We start from the raw sequence: 19438 nt of genomic DNA on the forward strand, positions 1-19438 counted from the left end.
ATTCTCTTTTCTGAAACTTCTATTTGAAGAGATCAACAACTTTAGATGCATACAACAATAATGCAGTTTTCATACCTCACATAACACTGCACTAGTCAGTTCAGGCAATATGAATGCAATATCTGTCTCTACAACAGTCTAGTCTCCATTTGCTTTCATATTATTTTATGTTATATTTTGCAATTTCCCATTCCTATATGGCACACTTTGGACACCAAAAAATTCAGACAGAAAATGGTTAGTAAAATAAGAACAGTAGTTTAATATTGGTTTAAGAAAGACTGATATAACATGGTTTTGATTTATAGGTATCCTGAAAGAAATCCTAAGGAATAAATAGCTTTTATTACCTTGTTATGGCATTTGTACAATAGCAGAATAACTTCTACTGTTTTACAATTTCTAATTCCTGGGTACTATAAGAGTTTTATAATACACTCAATCAACTGCACAAAATCTAAACAACAACCATTAGTGGTAGTAGTTTTATGAAAAATTATCCTATTACTAAAGATTTCTTATATAAAGAGCAAAATTAACTTCAGTGGGAAAGCAAAAAAGGTGGCTAATCTTTGTACTCTAAAAAATGATTTGTAGCAATCAAAGCATTGCTTGAGAAATTATTCTTACTAATTTCATTTGATTCAGTCTCCTCTAATTTTCATTAAACATTCCTAATCAGAGAAATATTCATCATAGCCTGCCTTATAGCAACTAAAACATGTTACTGTAAGAACAAAATTTTCCTAAATGATTTTTTTTCATAAAAATATAACACATATAGCAGATAAATGTAATATGTTTATATTTCCAATGATAATTATAATTACATATACAGAAGCATGGAATGCTTCTAACTGTTGGACTACTTGAAAGTGCTTTTTAGAAACTGTGCAATTCCTCTTCCACTTCTAGGGATGGGTTCATGCATCATGTTCACTCCTGGGGGAATTACACCTTTAAAAAAAATGCACTGCTGTCAATATGTAAGCTACATTGCTTTACATAGGATTACACAGAATTTACACAAATTCAACATGCACACATACTCCATAAACTCACCCATCACAATTTAAAATAAGTATGCCTTGGAAATAAAAAGAATCTCTATTCCACAGAAATTTAGCAGATAAGGAATGGAATATTTTTTTCAAAATGGGAAGATAGGAAAGGTACACTGAAATTGAGTTCAGTTCTTGTGATGATATGGACACAGCCATTACATTTTCTTGGGAAGGGCTTGCCACTGGCTTTTTCCAGAATGAGCTGTGATTTCCTAACTTAGCTATCTGAATTGTGTTGCCAATAGTTTCCCCAAGTTCTACCCAAGCCTGACCCACTTAATTTCCAAGCCAAGACAAAACTGGCTAAGTGCTGTCTTGAAGCCAAAGATAATATAACCACATTAGGTAACTGAACTTCAAACGGGGTCATATTTAAAATTATTAGAAATTATTGTAACATTTTAATTCGTTCAAGAAGTAACAAGCCTAACTGAGGTGCCAGTAAATACAACTGGTCAACAATACAGGACATTTATTTGTGATTGAGTACAGCCTGTCTTCCTTCCCAACCCTGGGAACGGAGGGGAGAACAGTTTTTCAGATTTCTCTGTGGAAAACAGGACATCATCTGAAAATGCAGCTATTATTATGGTAATCCCAAAGAATTAAGCAGGAAGCAAATTACTTTATTTAATACCTTTTGCCAGAACAGTATCATCAGCTAGCTTGAGAAGTTCAACTGCCTACATTTTCTTCCAAAGAAAAAGAAAAGACTAGAAATGCACAATCTATACCACCCCAGAGCCATTCGTCTGACCTGTCAAAAATTTACAACCAAACTACATGGTTTAAATAATTATGTTAGTTAAAATAATTATGTTAAATAATTATCAGGAATTATCTATAATATAATTTAATTATTTTTCAAATGTTTAACAACGACTAGAATAATTTTATTATTTGTATTAATCCTGCCCAATTTGAGTGTGGCTTTAGTAGATAAAGCTTATTAAGACCTGACATACATAAGGATATACTTCAATGAGGAGATATGTTATTGGATTTCAATTAGTATTATTTTTTAAGAGTAGTATGTTATCCTCACATCTGAATTTGCAAAATAAATCTCTACTTACCACTACAGTGTGTGGCACCATGATCCTTATTAAGAGATCTGAAATAACTATCATTTCCAGTGTTCCCAACTTTTCCTTTCTGCAGTTTAAACACAAGATCACCTATATATGTATGCTATAAAGAGACTGAATTTTGCAAGCTTTCTTTTCCCCACCTCATTCATTTGGTCATTGTATTTTTTGCAAAGAAAGGCAAAGTGGATTTTAATACTTAAGTGTGCCAACAACCAAAACCATTAACCTACTTACACATTTATAACTTGAAATTCAAATTTTCCAAAACAACTTACTGTACTATTAGTAGTAAAGCATTTTGAAATAATTATTAAAAACAGAAACATAAATAACATATCTGCAAATACTAAAACTTGGCAAAGAGTCTACAAAAGATATAAACAATAGTCACTTGTCCATAGACCATTTTTCCAAAGATGAAAGGTTCAACCAAACATTTTTTATGGTGAACTTCAGTCCAATGTCAATGTTCTTAATGAGCAATGGCTTCTGCCTTGCTATTTGCCCATGAATCCATTTTACTGAGAATGAAGTGATGACATAAAATTTACCCAAGATAAAAAAGCCTGGAGTTCCCTGGATGTTTTTCTGAGGTTTTCTGTGATTTACTGGATACTTTTAAGCAGCACTCATAAAATTATTTCGCAAGATGACCATTCTTAGGAAAACTTGTTAATCATCTCCATTTCAAAATGGTATATTATCAAATTAGAGAATATCTACAACCAAACAATCAAGCTCAGAGAACACCAAGAATTCAACAGTTTAATCCAGAGTTACATATAATCTAGTAAAACTATTTTTCAGACTAAGGATTGAGGAAGACCCAGACCTTTAGAAATAGTTTTGTAACTTTTCTATACAATATATACCTTTAAAACCCTACATAACATGGGTCCAGGGTTAACTAAGGAGCCTGCCCCACTTGTGCCATTGGAAGAGGCCTACTAGAGATCTTGTCTGTTAAGGCAGGGGTCCCCAACCTGTGGGGTGTTCGCGTGGCCCATTGCGTGTCACATTGCAGGCGTTTGTGGCCTCACATGTGTGAGCATCGCCACTGGCATTTGTGGCCTCACTCATGCGAGTGCTCATGGTCCTATTCACGTGAGCAACAGGTGTTCGTGCACGCATGTGTTCAGCTCCCCCACAAAACCATTCCTTCTTTTCCCCCTCTCCCCCGCTCCAGGCCGCCAATTCTGAAAGGTTGGGGAACTCTGTGCTAAGGAACTGAAGGAAGTGGGACCAAGGAGAAGAGTCTTTTGGCCCAAAAAGAACATTCTACCACGAGGGGTGAGAACTGCCCCCTCCCTTTTGGCCTTCCAGAAGGGTATCAAAACCTGGCTTTGCTGGCTGGCCTCTTGGCTCTTGTTTGTTTTAATCTTTTAATTTTTAAACTATTTTTTACTTCTTTCTGTACGTTATCCTGCCCTGAGTTGCCTTGTAGGGGAAATGTGTGGTACAGACATTTAATAAATAAAAAATCAATAAATTTTGTGGAGAACTTCGGATATCTCTACAGAGTTGTAAATCATGTGCTTCTGAAATCTCTGGGTTAACAATAGGCAAAGGAAATAAAGAGTTATGAGATTCATAAAGGATATAGCTGTCCCAAATTAGTCCTGATGTTTAATGAAGTGTTCACACAACTGGCCCTAGTTATTGTTTTAAATGAATTGAACAGGGGAGATATTGGATGATTTTATGAAATAAATGAAAGAACCAAACTTTGATATTATTTGTTCATTAAGTCTCCCTTTATATATTAGTAGGATCAATATGAAATGCTGATAAATGCTGGAAAACATGAAGGGGAAAAATACTTAGCTGAAGACCTTATGGCATCACTTTAAAACATAACCCAACAATCACTCTCATTCTTATTCTCTCTCTCTCTCTCTCTCTCTCTCTCTCTCTCTCTCTCTCTCTCTCTCTCTCACACACACACACACACACACACACACACACTCAAAATAAGCAGTATATCAGAAGAAAGAAAAAACAGTAAACTGACCTGGAAACGTCTAGCATCCAGCACTATCATCTTAGGGTTTGTTGTATTCTTACAGTTCTTCTCAGTTAGTGGTAAATGAGATGCAGTTAATTGGATTTCATACATATTTGCTAGAGAATTACTGATGCAGTATCTAAATTGAATAGCAAAACCACATACTGAGACAAACTGTGTAACAGAAGAAAAATCCAAATGTAATTAATTCAAGTAATATGACCTGTACCAAGATGGCATCCAACTGGAAGTAAATCTAAGTAATTTTGTCTGACATGGTCTGCAAATTTCTCCACCTAGCCTTGTAGCTGCACCCCAGTGTTTTTCTATACAAAAGGGTTGAAGTCACCCGAAATAGGGTTGCCAGTCAGCTATCTGAGACACATTAAAGGCAGAAAAATACTGTTGTTTTAACACCCTTACCGCCACAAGTTGGGTATTAATAGTAGATGTAAACCACTACTGGTCAAGTTTGTTCTTTGTTGACTACCAGCAGTGGTCCAGGACTTTTAATCTGTTTCACCACCCTCAACTCTTCTGTAAACCATGGAGAATAATGGGATCCATGAAAGAAGAGAGGCTGCATGAGTGTGATCCAATCCAAGGTGTTGGCTGCACTCCTATTCCAGGTGATAACCAAGTCCTCAATTGGATCATGCAGCAAACAATCAGGAAATAATCACAGCTTCCTTTGGAACTCATATAGGCCAATCAGTCACTGGAAGCAGGGAACTGAATAGGTATTCCTCCCTAAATAGTGCAAGAAAATCCCAGTTACTAGGCTGTGATCTGAGCCTGACAAAGGAATCATAGAGAATTCCCCCAATTCCAGATCCCATTGCCATTGTTCTGACAGGAAAATCAGATTAGACATGCAGCCACACCCTGTGACAGGCCCTGAATGACCTATGGCTGTCATGGTGGCAAACCTCAGATCCTCCCTCCTAGAAAGGATAGACTGAAGTCCCCAAGTATCATAAGTCTAGAAAATTCACACAACATTTTTGAGTCCTCTCTTCCTTTCTGCATCCCCTCAAAATCTGCTCAAGAGATTTGAGAGCAACGGCAATTCAAATTCCATTACCAGAAATGATTCACTAAATTGTAATATTGATTTTAGTTAGATTAACTTAAAATATATTCTTTCTTTAACGTCATCAACAATACAAAATAGCAGAACCTTAAGATAATTGCTGATTGTCAGAAAAGTCCACAAATTATCTGGAAAATAACCTCAGACATCATACAACTGACATTCTATTTCCAAAAGTAGTTTTTCTTCTTCTTCTATTCAATTGTGTCTAATTGTTAGAAGCTGCATGGCGAAGTCCCTACAGTTTTCTTGGCAAGGTTTTTCAGAACTGGTTTGCCATTGCCTCCTTCCTAGGGCTGAAAGAATGTGTCTGGCCCAAGGTCACAGTTGGTTTGTGTGTAAGGTGGCCCTAGAAGTCATAGTCTTTCAGTTTCTCACTTCTTGTTAACCATTATACCAAAGAGCTTTTTATTTTTAACCAAAGTGCAAAAGCTTTATACAAAGTAAAATAAAAATGTATACTTACGCAATTTTCTTGCATGTAGCAAGAGCACAAAATACAATATCATTTTTGTCGTGCCACTGACACCTAAATATAAACCATATTTTTATAATGAATCCATAATTTCAAATACATATTGCAACAATTAGACAGAATTTGGAATGTTAAAAAAATGAATAATGTTGAGCCAATGCATGGCAACCAACACTAAGTACAGGCGCTCTTGCAATTTTCTATTTGAATAGTTCAAGATTTTTAAACATTTTCAAAAGCATCTCAAAAGTCTAGGTCTATTTTAGCCAGAAGACTAAAATCAAATCTACTTAGGTTAATCTTATTTTTTTCTGCATCAAAATATAAAACTTGCTAAAAAGGTAAATTTAAAATATACACGTGTACATATTTTACACATACACAATATCTAAGTATTATAGTTCTATTGAAAAAAATAACTAAAATCACCCCCACAGTAATTATTAGCTGTTCATTCTATGTATAAATATAAAACTCTTGGCAACTGTTTAGCAGATTAAACATTATACTTCTTGTTTTGACTATTTTGTTAAATCCCTTAAACCAGTGCTTTCCAAAATTTTTCTTTCATTACCCAAAATCATTTATCAGAAAGTCCTATCACACTTCAAAAACTGATCGTAAGTCCTTTCTGAGTACCGTAATAACTCTGAACGGTTACTAAATGAATGTTAACTTGAGGATAACCCGTATCATTAAAAACAACATTGCTGAATGATCTTTACGTTATTTCAACAAATTATCCTTGATAATATCATTGATTTTCATCTTAATAAGAATACTTTGGGAGATGTTCTAATTTAGTGCACTTGGCAAGTCAATTTAAATATGCCTGTTATGAGGCATAATAGGTTTGTTGGTACCTAAAGAAAAAATATTTTTACCCAATTTGGGATAATTTCCCCAGATTTCAGAAGCACTGCCTCAAACAGAGACGACTTTGTGCTTTTGCTCAAGAGAGATTTACGTAATGTACTTAGGTTATTATACATTTTTATCCAATTCTAGTCACTGAATACAGGTAGTTCTTGGGTTACAACCCTAATTTCTGTCACCAAGCAAAGCAGTTAAACAAAACATCACAAGTGGGCTACTTAGTGATAGCAGCCCTGGATGTAGTTGTTAGGCAAGGATCTAACATTTTTCCTGCCCTAGATGAACTGCCTCTCCACTTCAACTCTTCCACCAACCTATCTCCTCCCCCATCTCTGTTATTTTGATGTACTTGCCCAGCATGGATAAGATGGTAGGCATCATATTCTACCACCTACCTGCTGCTGCTCTTCCCCATCGCCCCAACTAACCCTTGTCTTCTTTGCCTCATCTCTCCTCTACTGCACTCTGACAGCTGTCACAGAGTGGGCAGGGACTCTGTTGGCACTAGATTCATTTCCCCCATACCCCATCACCTTAGCTGCAGGGCTTCTGGTAGACCTGCCAGACACCAGCAATCTCAGCCTGTCACTGGCCTAGAGAGGACTCTACATGCTCTGCACAAAATTCTATTGCTGTCCTGCACAAAAGAGGAAGCTATCTAAAGAGTAGCTCTCTGGATCCTGCTGCCCACCTGGACAGGGCTGCAAGTTCTCCATGCCACTTGCTAGCCTGCGTGAGCCTTCCACTGAGTAGCAAGAAGGGGGTATTTTTTGCAAGGAACAAAGACTGCTGAAGTAGGATAAGTCCACCAGGAGCCTGGCAGTTAGGGAGGCACTGGTGAGGGACACCCTGCAGACAGCATGGCTGACAGAGGCCTCATGCAGTAGATCTTGAGGCTGGTTGGTATCAGTGAGTCCAGCGGAGGACAGGCAAAGCAAAGAACAAATGTAAGCTGGGAATAGAGAGGGCAACAGTAGAAGACAATGGCTTTTTCATCTCAGTCGTGCTGTGTAGGGCAGCCAAAAAGACAGAAATATGGAGAGGGGGAGGAATAGGTGGGAGGGTGGAACTGAAGTGGGCAGAGGAGGAAATGAATGTGGGGTTCTGCAACAGTCATAAATGCATGTGGTGGCAAAACAATTATCACATATCAGCGTGGTATCTTTGGGAATCTTAACCATCAAGTATTAAGTTCAATTACTTGAAGATTTTTTTCCCTCCCCGGTCATAGAAATAATGCATCCCTTCATAATTTTAAAAGTACTCTATTCCCCTGCTAATGGTCTTGTATATTCTGAGAGTTTCAAGATACAAACTGAAATAATTATTTCTATGAACATTATGCAGTAAGGTAAAGAATGATCAAAACCATATTAAGGTGTAATTTGAAAAAAAATGTTATTTAGAGTAGATAAAGCATTGCAAGAGAGAATTTATGGCTTTTTCAGAATGCGAAAAAAAAGGGAGCAGATTAGAAAATATACCTGGTGTTTCCTGAGTAATCCCACATGGAGGCATCCAGTGTGTTACACACCCAAGTTTTAGACGGTTCTTTTTGAAGTTTCTGATGATACAGCTCCACAACAAGATCCTCCACATTTAAAAGCTTTAGATGATTGACTGTGCCTATTAAGAAAATAGATTTTAACATCAAGGCTATTAAAAGATATGTGTAACGATATTTTCTCTATTATAAAGGTAGCAGTTTCTTACCTGTTTCTTTAGCCATATATTTTAGGCACCAGTTAACTATGAAGAGATCATCAGACTACAAAAATAAAAATTTGGAATTAAATATCTATTTACATAGATACTGAAGAGAAACAGAAGAACTTGCTTTCTCTTGAAATGTCTTAAATCTATTATGGCTGCAATTTACCTAATTAGATCACCTTCACATTAAGATTAGCTAAAATGCCATTTGATGCATTCTGCACATATGGATCAACAGCCCCCAAATCTCCAAACAACAATAAATACAAATAATTATGTACAATATAGAAATAGAAATTTATAAACTACCAATGTATTACACAAACTAAGTGTTCAAAACCATGGAATAAGTTATTAGAATGATTGCCTTCCTATGCCTTTGTCAACTAATTTTTAACAAGATTTAATTATTTTTGCCTCTTTGAAATTTTTTAATTTTAAAATTTTAACTTAACATTTCAATTTTTATAGTGTTCTATATTTTGATACTTTATTGTACACTGCCCAGACTCCCTCTTTGAGGAAGATGGACAGTTGAGAAATGTAAAATATAAACAGACAGGCAGACAGTTGGATAGATAGTACATGAACTTAAATGGAAATGATTTCGATACCTATGTGAATCTTTTAATAGTGGGTCAAATGTTGGGGATGCTGACCTTGGTTTACATGAAGTTAGCAAGGGTTAGAATACTTTAATAATGGTAGAAACATCAGACACCTATCTACTCTTAAATGTTTGAGGAACAAAACAGCCAAGAACGTTTTTTAACTCTGAAAGCTCAGATTAGATGAGCTTAACAAATGCCTTTTAATTAATTAATGTAAACAAAAGGCTTTATCCCTGTGGATGAATTCCTCTATGTGAAAACATATTTGGATGGATATTCTTATTTACTTCTCAGAAATTTGAATGTCAAGTCAATGTACCTTACAATATACAGATGGCCAGTTGCCCCTTTGTGGTTTGATGAACGCGTATAGGTCATGCAACACAACTGAGTAACTTGCAGTTGCAATATCAAATCCAGATATGGGAATTTTATGAGTAGTATCACCTAAAGGAATATTTGAAATATTTTAAGATGCAAAGTATCATTCATACATATTCTAATCTTAAGTATACTTATAGATTATAAGTTCTATATATCAGCTCTATGATCAAAGCTCAAATATCTTAACCATTTGATTTTTATTAAAATATTCAACAAGAACAAAACTAGTCTCATAGACAAGTAAAAATGTTTGTCATAAACGTACAATAAAATGTCCCTATATAAGGCATCTTTTTGAAATAACATCATTTGAACTCTGCTATATTATTGATTTAAAGTACTACCCATAAACACAGTTTGCTTTATCAGTCAGGGGAAAATTCTAGCTTGAATTTTACCAAAAAAAATATAATATTGAATGTTCAATCAATTCTGTAGATCAGATAATACAAGTGCCACAATGAGAACTAAAAAAACCTAAATGAAAGCTTTAAAAAAGGTATATAATTGTGAGGTTGCTGACATTTCTTAACAATGGCATGCTACACTGAATAAATTATACAGGTAAAATCAAATGTTTCAGAAAATCGGATACAATACCCAACTGCGATGAGGAAAAAAATGAGTAAAAATTTATTCAAATTTCTTGACTAATTCTTTGTTTCAGCTTTTGTGCAATACTCACCTGCAGCCTGGCAGTGAAATCGAAAACCTCGTGGTACTTCTCCTGCAGAACACCAAAATCAAACAAAATACATTAACTTTGTAGGATAGCTAAATTGTTACCCAAATACCTATAATTTACTGTCCCTTCACATTCAGTGCCAACTTCTTATGGTCACTGAATGAGAATTACCTGTACTTCTCTTGCAAGACATTAGCCAGATTTTGACAAAACACTTTTTTTTCTGGAGATATGTTTATTTGATCATGATCAATTAGTCAGAATAATATTGTCAAAGAGTTTTGGCCATTACAATTTTTATTTTTTCAGTATGCAGGAGTTACTAAACCAGATTGTTTGAACAAACTGAAACCTATTTCTTTTAGAATAGAACTAAATCTCTATGCCCCTTCTACTTTCAGATGAATCAGAACAAATTCATTCTCTCCTTTTTCCAACACTTACCAGGATTTATAAAATGATGCAATTCTGCAATTATGCCATCCTTAAGTGAATATTTGATACACCCAATTTCACAAGGGAGGAAACGCTGACTACAGTGAGGAGGCAACACTCCATGACTGAAGATATTCAGAAAGTAGAACGGAGTTTCGAGCACAACTGAAAAAATGATTTAAATCAAATTAGCAATATATTTTATGTGATATATATATATATATTGCTTCTAGATGATATGGGAGGCACAAAAATTTAATAAATAACAATAAATATTCGGTATGTTTAAAAGCATTTTAAATACCTAATATAGGATTCTAGCTTTCACCCTAGAAAACTGAATATTGTCTGCATTTCATCGACTAAAATCCTGGTTTATTGGCCTAACTATTCAAGTTAAATTTCATATTGTTTCTCAATCCCTGCTCTTTTATTAAAATTCTTGAAACATTTAAATGTTAAAACAAAACAATACAAAACCACAAATAACATGAAATGATTTATAATTAAAAATAGTTCATGGAATTAATCTGTCAACTCATGAAATAAGGATTAAGCAGTTACCAATGTAAACAAAAACACGAGGTCAAAACAACTTATTTCAATACTAATTACCATTTGTTCCAATTCATTTACTAGTGATTATCCCATCAGCTCAATAGCTTTACTTGACCTATCCTATAATCAAGCCCTTTTCATTTGTTGCATGCTGCTACATTTCTTGGACAGTATTAAGGCCTTACTTTATATACATTTCATTTTTATAATTTTCCCTACTGTTTCCTTGGGACTTTCCTGATACATATATCATCTCCTGACTCCTACCCCATTCACAGAACATTTAGACTAAACTGCTCAAGAGATGGGTTGTCTTTAAGCTATACTTTACCTTGTTCATACTTAAATGGACTTGTACGGTTTGTAACAGGAATCGTATCCTGACTTTGAGTAGGAAACGGTAGTGGGACTTCTCTAGGTGGCTAAAAAAAATAATTGTTCATTCAATATTTACCAAATCAAGAAAAACATATCTAGAATGTTCCTTTCTAGGCACAATGCTATGTTTGATTTGACAATATACATAGAAACCTGTGAATGAGCTTATGCCATGATACATACCACACAGAACTATAAGAAAATCCTCAACTTAACGAACATTTGTTCAGCGATGGTTCTAATTTATGATAGCACCAAATTAAGGGATGTACGACCTCTGCCTGAAGTTACAGCTGCTGTAACACCCTCACAGTCACATGAGCAAAATTCAGGTATTTGGCAATTCATCCATCCTTATGACTGCAGATTGTCTATCTTTCTCCATCCCATCTTGGGCCTGTTTGGGCATTTTTTTTCTCTGTACAATTCCTTCAGGCAGGAATTGTGTAGTCTTCCTGCATGGAGGCTGTTTGACACAATCACAGAAGTCGGTGCCATTTTGGAAAATTCAGGAGATTGACTTTGGAATGGAGAGCTGGCTACTCCATCCCTTGGCCTCCCTATGTACAGAGGTCATGGGGCACAGTCCTGAAATGGGCGCCGTTTAGGAGTGGTCATAATTCATTGCAGTTAGACCCAGCAAGGTGAGAAGCAGGCCCAAGGCCTGTGGGGACTCAATGGGAAAGGAAATCAGACTCAAGGTAAGCAGAACAAGGTGTCTCAGAGGGTGGGTGAGGCCTAGGAGGCCACATATGAGTTGAGGAGGTACTGCAATGGGATACTGAGTTAAGCCTTCCACCAGAGGCACCACATGCTCCTTTTAGCAGCCCACATATTCGCTTAATGACCATAAGGAGAGCAGGAACTGGAGTCATTAAGTGATCACATGGGCACCTGACTTAACAACCATCACGACTTGTGACTGTTAACAGGCAGGCTCTGTTATGGTCATAAGTCAAGAACTACTGACATAAGTCAGTACATAAGTCATTCATGTAAATGTGTAGCTTTATACATGTATATGTGAATGCAATAGTAGCAGCATTATTGAATTTATTATGTGTATATCCGTTTATAATATCTTCATGCAAATGCAGCAGGGCTGACACCATCAAGAATGCTAGGCAGCTCACTAAAATAAATTAAGTTTCTAGAAACATTGTTTTAAGCTACATATACATCCCTATGTTATCAGAATAGGAGCTATGCCATTTGCCTTTCCACAGTTGAGCAAAAAAAAGTCTTTAGGAATAGGAGGACAGTAATACCTCTACTTTTACATTTTTCCTTCTATTCTTGTAATTCTGAATACCCTTGCAGGGCCTATTAGTAATTATAACACATATTTACAAACATTACTAGAAATCTTGCTATTGAAACTTCCTTTCTATTTTAATAGAGCAGCAAGGAAAAAAATTCAATGTATAAATATGACATTAAGGCTCTAATAATGGGAAAAGTGGAAAGAAAATTATAAGCAGCAAGGTGGATAGACTCCATTACAGTGGCAACAGGTGCATTATTTGGGAGACTTGAAAAAAAAGGTTATGGATAAATTATCATAGAAAAAAAATTATATGGTTGTCAGGCATCAAAAACAATTTGATAGCACATAATCAAAGGCTGCTAAATAACCACTGTAGTTATCTTCATATTTTTATAAAATTCAATCTACTGAGATGAATCTAGACTAATCTGCTCTCCATTACAAACATGGGAAAAAATGCAGAATCCACCCAACAAGAACCTGCACTCAGTACCTTTCTCTACATACCTACAGATAATTTTTATTATTTATTCTCCAATTTAAACTCAGTTGTGCTTGAAAATAAGCATATTTACAGGCTTTAAACATTTCATTCTTCTATTTACCTTTTCTACTACTACTTCTGACTTGGTAGCTTTCCACCGACGAGCCATTTCTGCATACTTTTCTTTTTGCTCTTCATTAAGCATCTTAGGAGTAAAAAACAATTTAAAAACCTTGCATGATCTATTAATGATGCTTTCTGCCAAATCATCCACTGACTTAATCCAACAGGTTTTGGGCAGTACTGAATTGGGAAAGTCAAACATGCTAACATTCAGTCTAGTCAAATGTTAGATTAACTTCAGTAACTTCCATATGGTGCTCTTTCCCAAGTGTTATGTAATAGGTTAATGCACATTATTCTGAATAAATACTGTCAGTGAAAGGCTGAAACATCATTCTAACAATTATTTTAAAAGTAATGTATCTTGTTTCTATATCCAAAAACTGAGGTAGGAAACAATTTACTGTATGTACAGTTATGCTGCCTAGAAAACAGGAGAGTTGCCTCTCCTTAGGCATGAAATGATTATGGGCAGTCTCACTTTTTCAACCCAACTCACCTCTCAGGATAGTTCCTTTGGGGAAAATAGGAACAGGGAGGAGTATTAGGTTTGTTTGCTGCCTTGAGCTTCCGATAAAATAATGTAGGATAAAAATCTAACAAAATAAAAGTCTATTTTATACTAGTGAAATTGCTATTGCTAACATTAAGCATTCTAGCAATGCAGGAATATTTGGGAAGCAAACCTTGCTTAGGTCAGAAAGCAAATTTGCCAGTCCCATCAGTATGGCTAAATACCAGGAATTACAGCGCTTGGGAAAAGTTTACTCAGATGAATTCTGTTGTAAAGAGTTTAAGCAGGTGTTCACATTTTGCAGCTTTCCTCAGCGAGGTTTGGAAAGCAGCAAAGAACAAAAATGTCTTAAATTTAGGAAGAAGCCTTTTTTTTAGCAATGAGCACCCAAGCCCCATTTCAGAAAGACCTGTAACTATGGCTACCAGATCTCAGCTGCAAAAATCTAAAAGAAACCGACATAACCATCGGCTTGATTTTTGCCCTCCGGATCTGATGGCTTTATTATTTCTTAACTCTGCAACCTTCCATTGCGCCACTTTTAAAGCATCTTCTAGCGTTATCCAAAGAATCGTAGTGGCGAGAGAAAAGATTTCCTAGCATTATACTAGGAACGGTCGGACTACGTTATAAGACGCTATAAATAACGAGTAAGGAAATATCAGGTCCTTTCAACTCGAAGGGGTGGCCATTCCCAGGACTTTCTCTCTTTTCAGGTCCCCCGTGCTCCCTCACCGCCCAGGCATCGGAGCAATACGGGATGGCGTTAGCGACGCTAGTCACAGCCAGGCCCTGCCGCTTCAGCTCCGGCAGCTTCTCCAGCACGAAGTAATAATAGGCGTTGCGCGCTCCTCGACGGCTCGCCATTTCGCACCACGCCTGCGGAGAAATCAGCGGGTAAAGAGAGGGGCGGGTCGCCTTTTTGAAGGAAGAAAGGGCCAATCCTGTTCCGCCCTTTCTGGGTCCGAGGCAGCACGTGGCTAACGAGAAATAAAAAAAAAACGGGGCCCGAAGGAGTTAATTGGTCGTCAGAACAGTCGGGGCTGATTTTGCTGCCTTCATTCCAGGGTCTTTCAAATGCCCCCCCCCACGGGCCGTTATTTAAGGCTTCCGTATCTGGGCTGCAAAAGTCGGCTCGATCGCCAGGTGGCAGGAAAGAGAGCGATTTTTTTATAGTCGAAGTATTGTTAACTCTAACACAGTGTTTCTCAACCTTGACCATTTTAAGGCATGTGGACTTCAACTCCCAGAATTCCACAGCCAGCAATGCTGGCTGTGGAATTCTGGGAGTTGAAGTCCACATGCCTTAAAATGGTCAAGGTTGAGAAACACTGCAAGAGTTCAGTTTTGAGTTCTGTCCCAATGCCTAGCTAAAGTGTTGGAGAAAAAAAACAACCGGTTATTTGTTTGGTTATTCAAAAATGGGTGAGAAAGCAACCGTGGTGAACAGACTGCGCAGTATTTTAAAATAAAAAAGCAAAAAGAGTACCTTTAATGCGAACAAAAAGGAAAGGACCCGAGGTGTGTAGTCTGTTCAAATGTTTGTTTTTCTATTCTTGCTAGAACAAACAACATAATGTTACCTTTGGAGAGTAGAGCCCCACTTCCGCTCTCATTAATACTGTGTAGAACCTTTGGTGGAAGAAGACTATAAAGTTAACAGTATGGTAACAGATCTAATCTGAGCAGGATAGAAACCAAAAACTCACCTCTGCAATTTTTTATCTTGATTTACTTAACTGAAGGAATCAACATAGCATATTTTATTTTTGCGTATTCGTTCATTCATAGCCCGCTTTTACCATTTTTATAAACAACTCAAGGTGGTGAATATGCTTAATACATCCTCCTATTTTTTTACCACAACAATCACTTTGTGAAGTGGTTGGGCTGAGAATGATTGGCCCAAAGTGACTCAGCTGGCTTTCATGTCTGAAGTGGGACTAGAACTCACTGTCTCTTGGTTTCTAGTCAAATGGAGTTTGTGCGCACACACTTGCCCATTGCTCGTGCAAGTGGGGATGTTCATGAGTGTGCTTGCCGGCCATTTCCAGGGTCCAGTTGCAATCCCCTTATGGCCCACTAGTGGGCCATGGCCCACAGGTTGGGGATCCCTGCCTTAACAGGTAGACCAAGCTGGCCCTATTAATTTTTTAATATTTATTTATTTGGTGAAAGAAAAGTCTTCATCAGTCCAGTCCAAGCTGGGAATAAACAAAATGAAGACTGCTTTAGAAAGAAGGTGTAGTTTATTGAAGAGCAAAGCCGGACAGAAGCATGCCTCTGGGAAAGCTGACCACATGTTGCTGGGAGTGGTAGGTTTTTATACCTTCCTGAGCTTTTGTGTTTGGAGTTGTTCCTGTTTGAGGCTTTGTATTTCCTGTGTCATGTACTTTGACCTGACTCTGAGTATGCCTTTCTGGTATTCTGATGGTGCTGGATTAATCCTATTATGTCCTAAAGGTCAAAACCTGCCTCCCTGGGACTGTGGCTGATGGCTATGTCCTGTGTTGGGTTTTTTTGGGGTGAGAGGTTGTTGATTCTAGGGATCTTTGTCTTTTTAATCCCATCAGCTCCAGCTTCCTGGCTCCAACCTCCTTGAATGGATTATGATATCTGCATTTCTACAGAGCTGGTTTCTGTTTGGGTGAGGAAGAGTTGGGGCTATTAAAAAAAACTGGGCATGCTTTTCTGCCTTTTTAAGATTCTTTGGAGAAATATATTCTGCCTTTTTAATATTTCCTTCCCTGGGGAGGGCTGACTTCCCACATATTTATTTATTGCTACTCTAGACATTGGGCCCCTGCTGATTTGAAGTGCTATTCATTTATCCTTGAGTCAGCGAGAAAGTACTTGGAATTTAAGCCTGTTTCAAATCACTGCAGTCACTCAACTTACTTCTTGGATGGAGATTGAAGCATTGGGTGTGTTTACGTCATTACTGAGAGTGTGAATTAAATCCAAACAAAGATTATGATTATGTGCCATCAAGTCAATCGTTAGCAATCACATAGACAGTTTTTTCCAGGATATGACAAAGGATTAGCAAAGTAATTTTATAATTTTATAGAAAGGAAATAAAAATATATAATTTATTCAACTTATAGGGACAGGCAAAATCTATCTACTAGTTACAACATGTATGATAAGAGTCCAACAGAACATGCTCTTCATATGTGCCTAGAAAGAAAAGCAAATGGAAAGGGCATTAAATAGCTCTTCATTTAGGCCTTAGTCAATGAGGAGTGAGACCCTGGTTGCATCATTCTTATCAGTTTTTATCTTTTTATGTTTTATTGGTTTGATGTAATTGTGAGCTACCCAGATTCATTGAAAATCAGGTGGCATACAAGTTTAATAAATTATTATGTTAGCAATTTCTTAGAGAACAGGCAGAATAATAGAGGAGACACAGAGAAATTCTATAAATCTGTACATAACTTTCTATTCACACTCCACTGCCTCTTTGTGGACATAGATCACAATGTTGTCTTGAAGATAACTCATGACAAATAGTTTTTACCTACCATGAGGCTTTTTCTGAACAGTATTGAAATAAGTTAACGTAATCCAATCTGTTAGAATCTGGTCTAATCTCAGTACAGATAAGGCTATCTTAAGTGTCTCCTGCTATTTTTGTTTTTGAAGTAGATCACTTATAACACATTCAGCCTGAAACTGCAAGATCTACTAATTTTTGGAGAGATGTTCCACGCCAATCTTGAATTCATAGATTCACTGTCAGTCGGACAAAGAGCCACCATTAACTTGAAATGATAATAACACTAAAAACTAACTTATACTAATATTCTCTCCTACCCTCCAGCTCATTTACAAGGGAAATCGTATTTCTCAGTACCATTCTCTCCAAAGAATCTACTTTTATGAGAATTTTTAGAATTATTGTGATTTTCCTTTACTACTAAGTTGCATGTATCTAGGAGCAGAAATTTGTGGGTGACAACTCTGGCACCTGTTCTGCTATACCACATCGTGCAAATAAAAAAGACTGCTTTTGGAATGCCAGCTAATCTATAAGTACACAATCTATAAGTACACAAAGCTATTGTATGGAATAAAAGAGCAGAGGAGATTGGGAATGAGTCATATACTATTTTTTTGGCCAACAAAATGTGCTTCGACTGGTTGGAAGCTTTTATTGTGCAGTTAAACAAAGAGACTTAAACTATTGTGTAGTTAATAGTCTTGAGGAAATAATGGCTGGAAAAGAATACCCATACTTTTTGTTTTTGACAGATTAAATTGCTTTCCTAAAGTCAAGAACCTACATTTCCCTTGTTCCTTTCGCTCTATTAGTCAGTATAAGCAATTTCTTCTCTGTGATCTTAGGATAACTTAACCACCTTCTTTGAAATGCTCAACAATTCATTACTTTCAAATGATTAATTTGAATAGTTTAATTTCAAGTGATTTATAATTTTTTGTTTTGTCCTCAAATAAGAATAGGTTACATTGAGGGCATGCTAAACTTGGTTAAAGTGTGTTATAGAAAGTAAATTTGTGACAATGGTTAACCACAGAGATTTCTGGTAGTTTGTGACAAAAGTACTTTCCTCAGTTTCTTCAAGGCTTTTTCTAGTTTTTGGAAATCTAGTTTCTTGACATCATTAAAGGGGCTGGAAAATGGTTTTATATTAGAACATGTGTATGTGCCTGCATGCAGTAGCATTAAATAGGTACACTGCACAGCTTGGGAAAGAGAAGTCTTTTCCCATACTGTCTATGGTGCTTTGTTTTTTTTCATGACTCTTTAAATTTTAATTTGCTTTGATTAAACCAAGGTTAAAGTTACTGGAATATCAACTAAACTGTCTGCAAACCAACAAGTCAGGACTGGCATCATTTTATAGTATTGTCTAGCACCAGATATATGCTAAATATCTTTTCCATGGATTGTGTCATATTTGGCTGATTTTCCTATGTAAATACACTCATGGTGTTTCCATTGTTAATCTGTGCGATTGTTGGTAATTAAGTATAAATTGTGCAATTATGCCCTTGTAATAGTGATTTTTCTCAGATCAATTCCCTATTATTCTTGGCTGGCAGCAAATTTGAAAAGGCACCAAGTTATAAAAGATACCATATTGTAATCTCCAAAGCCAGGGACTCTGTTGCTGTTACTTATCAAATGTCATGTGTAAGAATTGCAGCATATAGATATTAATAAAGTCAGATATCAGGTGACAGCACACAGTAGGATCTAATAGCAAACTCTTTTTCTACAATATTTGACAGAGTTTTTTGCTTTGTAAATATAGATAGCTTCATGACCTTCAAAGCAGGAAACTAAATATAGACCTTGGCAGTGGTGGGATTCAAATATGTGAACAACCGGTTCTCTGTGTGGATGCTGCTTCCGGAAGTCCATTCTGGGCCTGGGCAACAAAAAATTAGCTACCGGTTCTGCCAAAGTGTGCGAACCGGCTGAATCCCACCACTGGACCTTGGGGAGACATGCATTGTCTGACACTCTTCTAAATAGTTTTTGCTTTGTCCTTTATTGTACAGTGCCTGATAGTAAGTTGTCCTTAGAAGACCAACTTGGCAACAGCTTTAAAATATGTGAATGATGAGCATGTACAGATTACATCCATGTTTCTGATTGTTGTTAAAATGAAAGGCTGCAGAACATACATTCATTGAATTCAGCCAGAAACA

The 19438-nt window shown here is 36.6% G+C and overlaps 1 protein-coding gene across 1 annotated transcript; it reads right to left on the reverse strand.

Moving 5' to 3' along the window:
• Nucleotides 1-772: 772 nt before the first annotated feature.
• Nucleotides 773-14623, reverse strand: MAEL (maelstrom spermatogenic transposon silencer). The gene is made up of 12 exons (XM_029284891.1): nt 14446-14623; nt 13241-13377; nt 11322-11412; nt 10442-10597; nt 9998-10039; nt 9248-9375; nt 8318-8372; nt 8089-8230; nt 5720-5782; nt 4167-4299; nt 2141-2219; nt 773-957 (listed from the first exon to the last, which is right to left on the reverse strand). The coding sequence occupies exons 1-12, from the start codon at nt 14621-14623 to the stop codon at nt 866-868; spliced, it is 1296 nt and encodes a 431-aa protein (XP_029140724.1). The 3' UTR covers nt 773-865.
• Between the last annotated feature and the right edge of the window lie 4815 nt (nt 14624-19438).

This window comes from Protobothrops mucrosquamatus, unplaced genomic scaffold (assembly GCF_001527695.2).
Source record: "Protobothrops mucrosquamatus isolate PMUCROS unplaced genomic scaffold, P.Mucros_1.0 scaffold1070, whole genome shotgun sequence".
Taxonomy (NCBI): Eukaryota; Metazoa; Chordata; class Lepidosauria; order Squamata; family Viperidae; genus Protobothrops; species Protobothrops mucrosquamatus.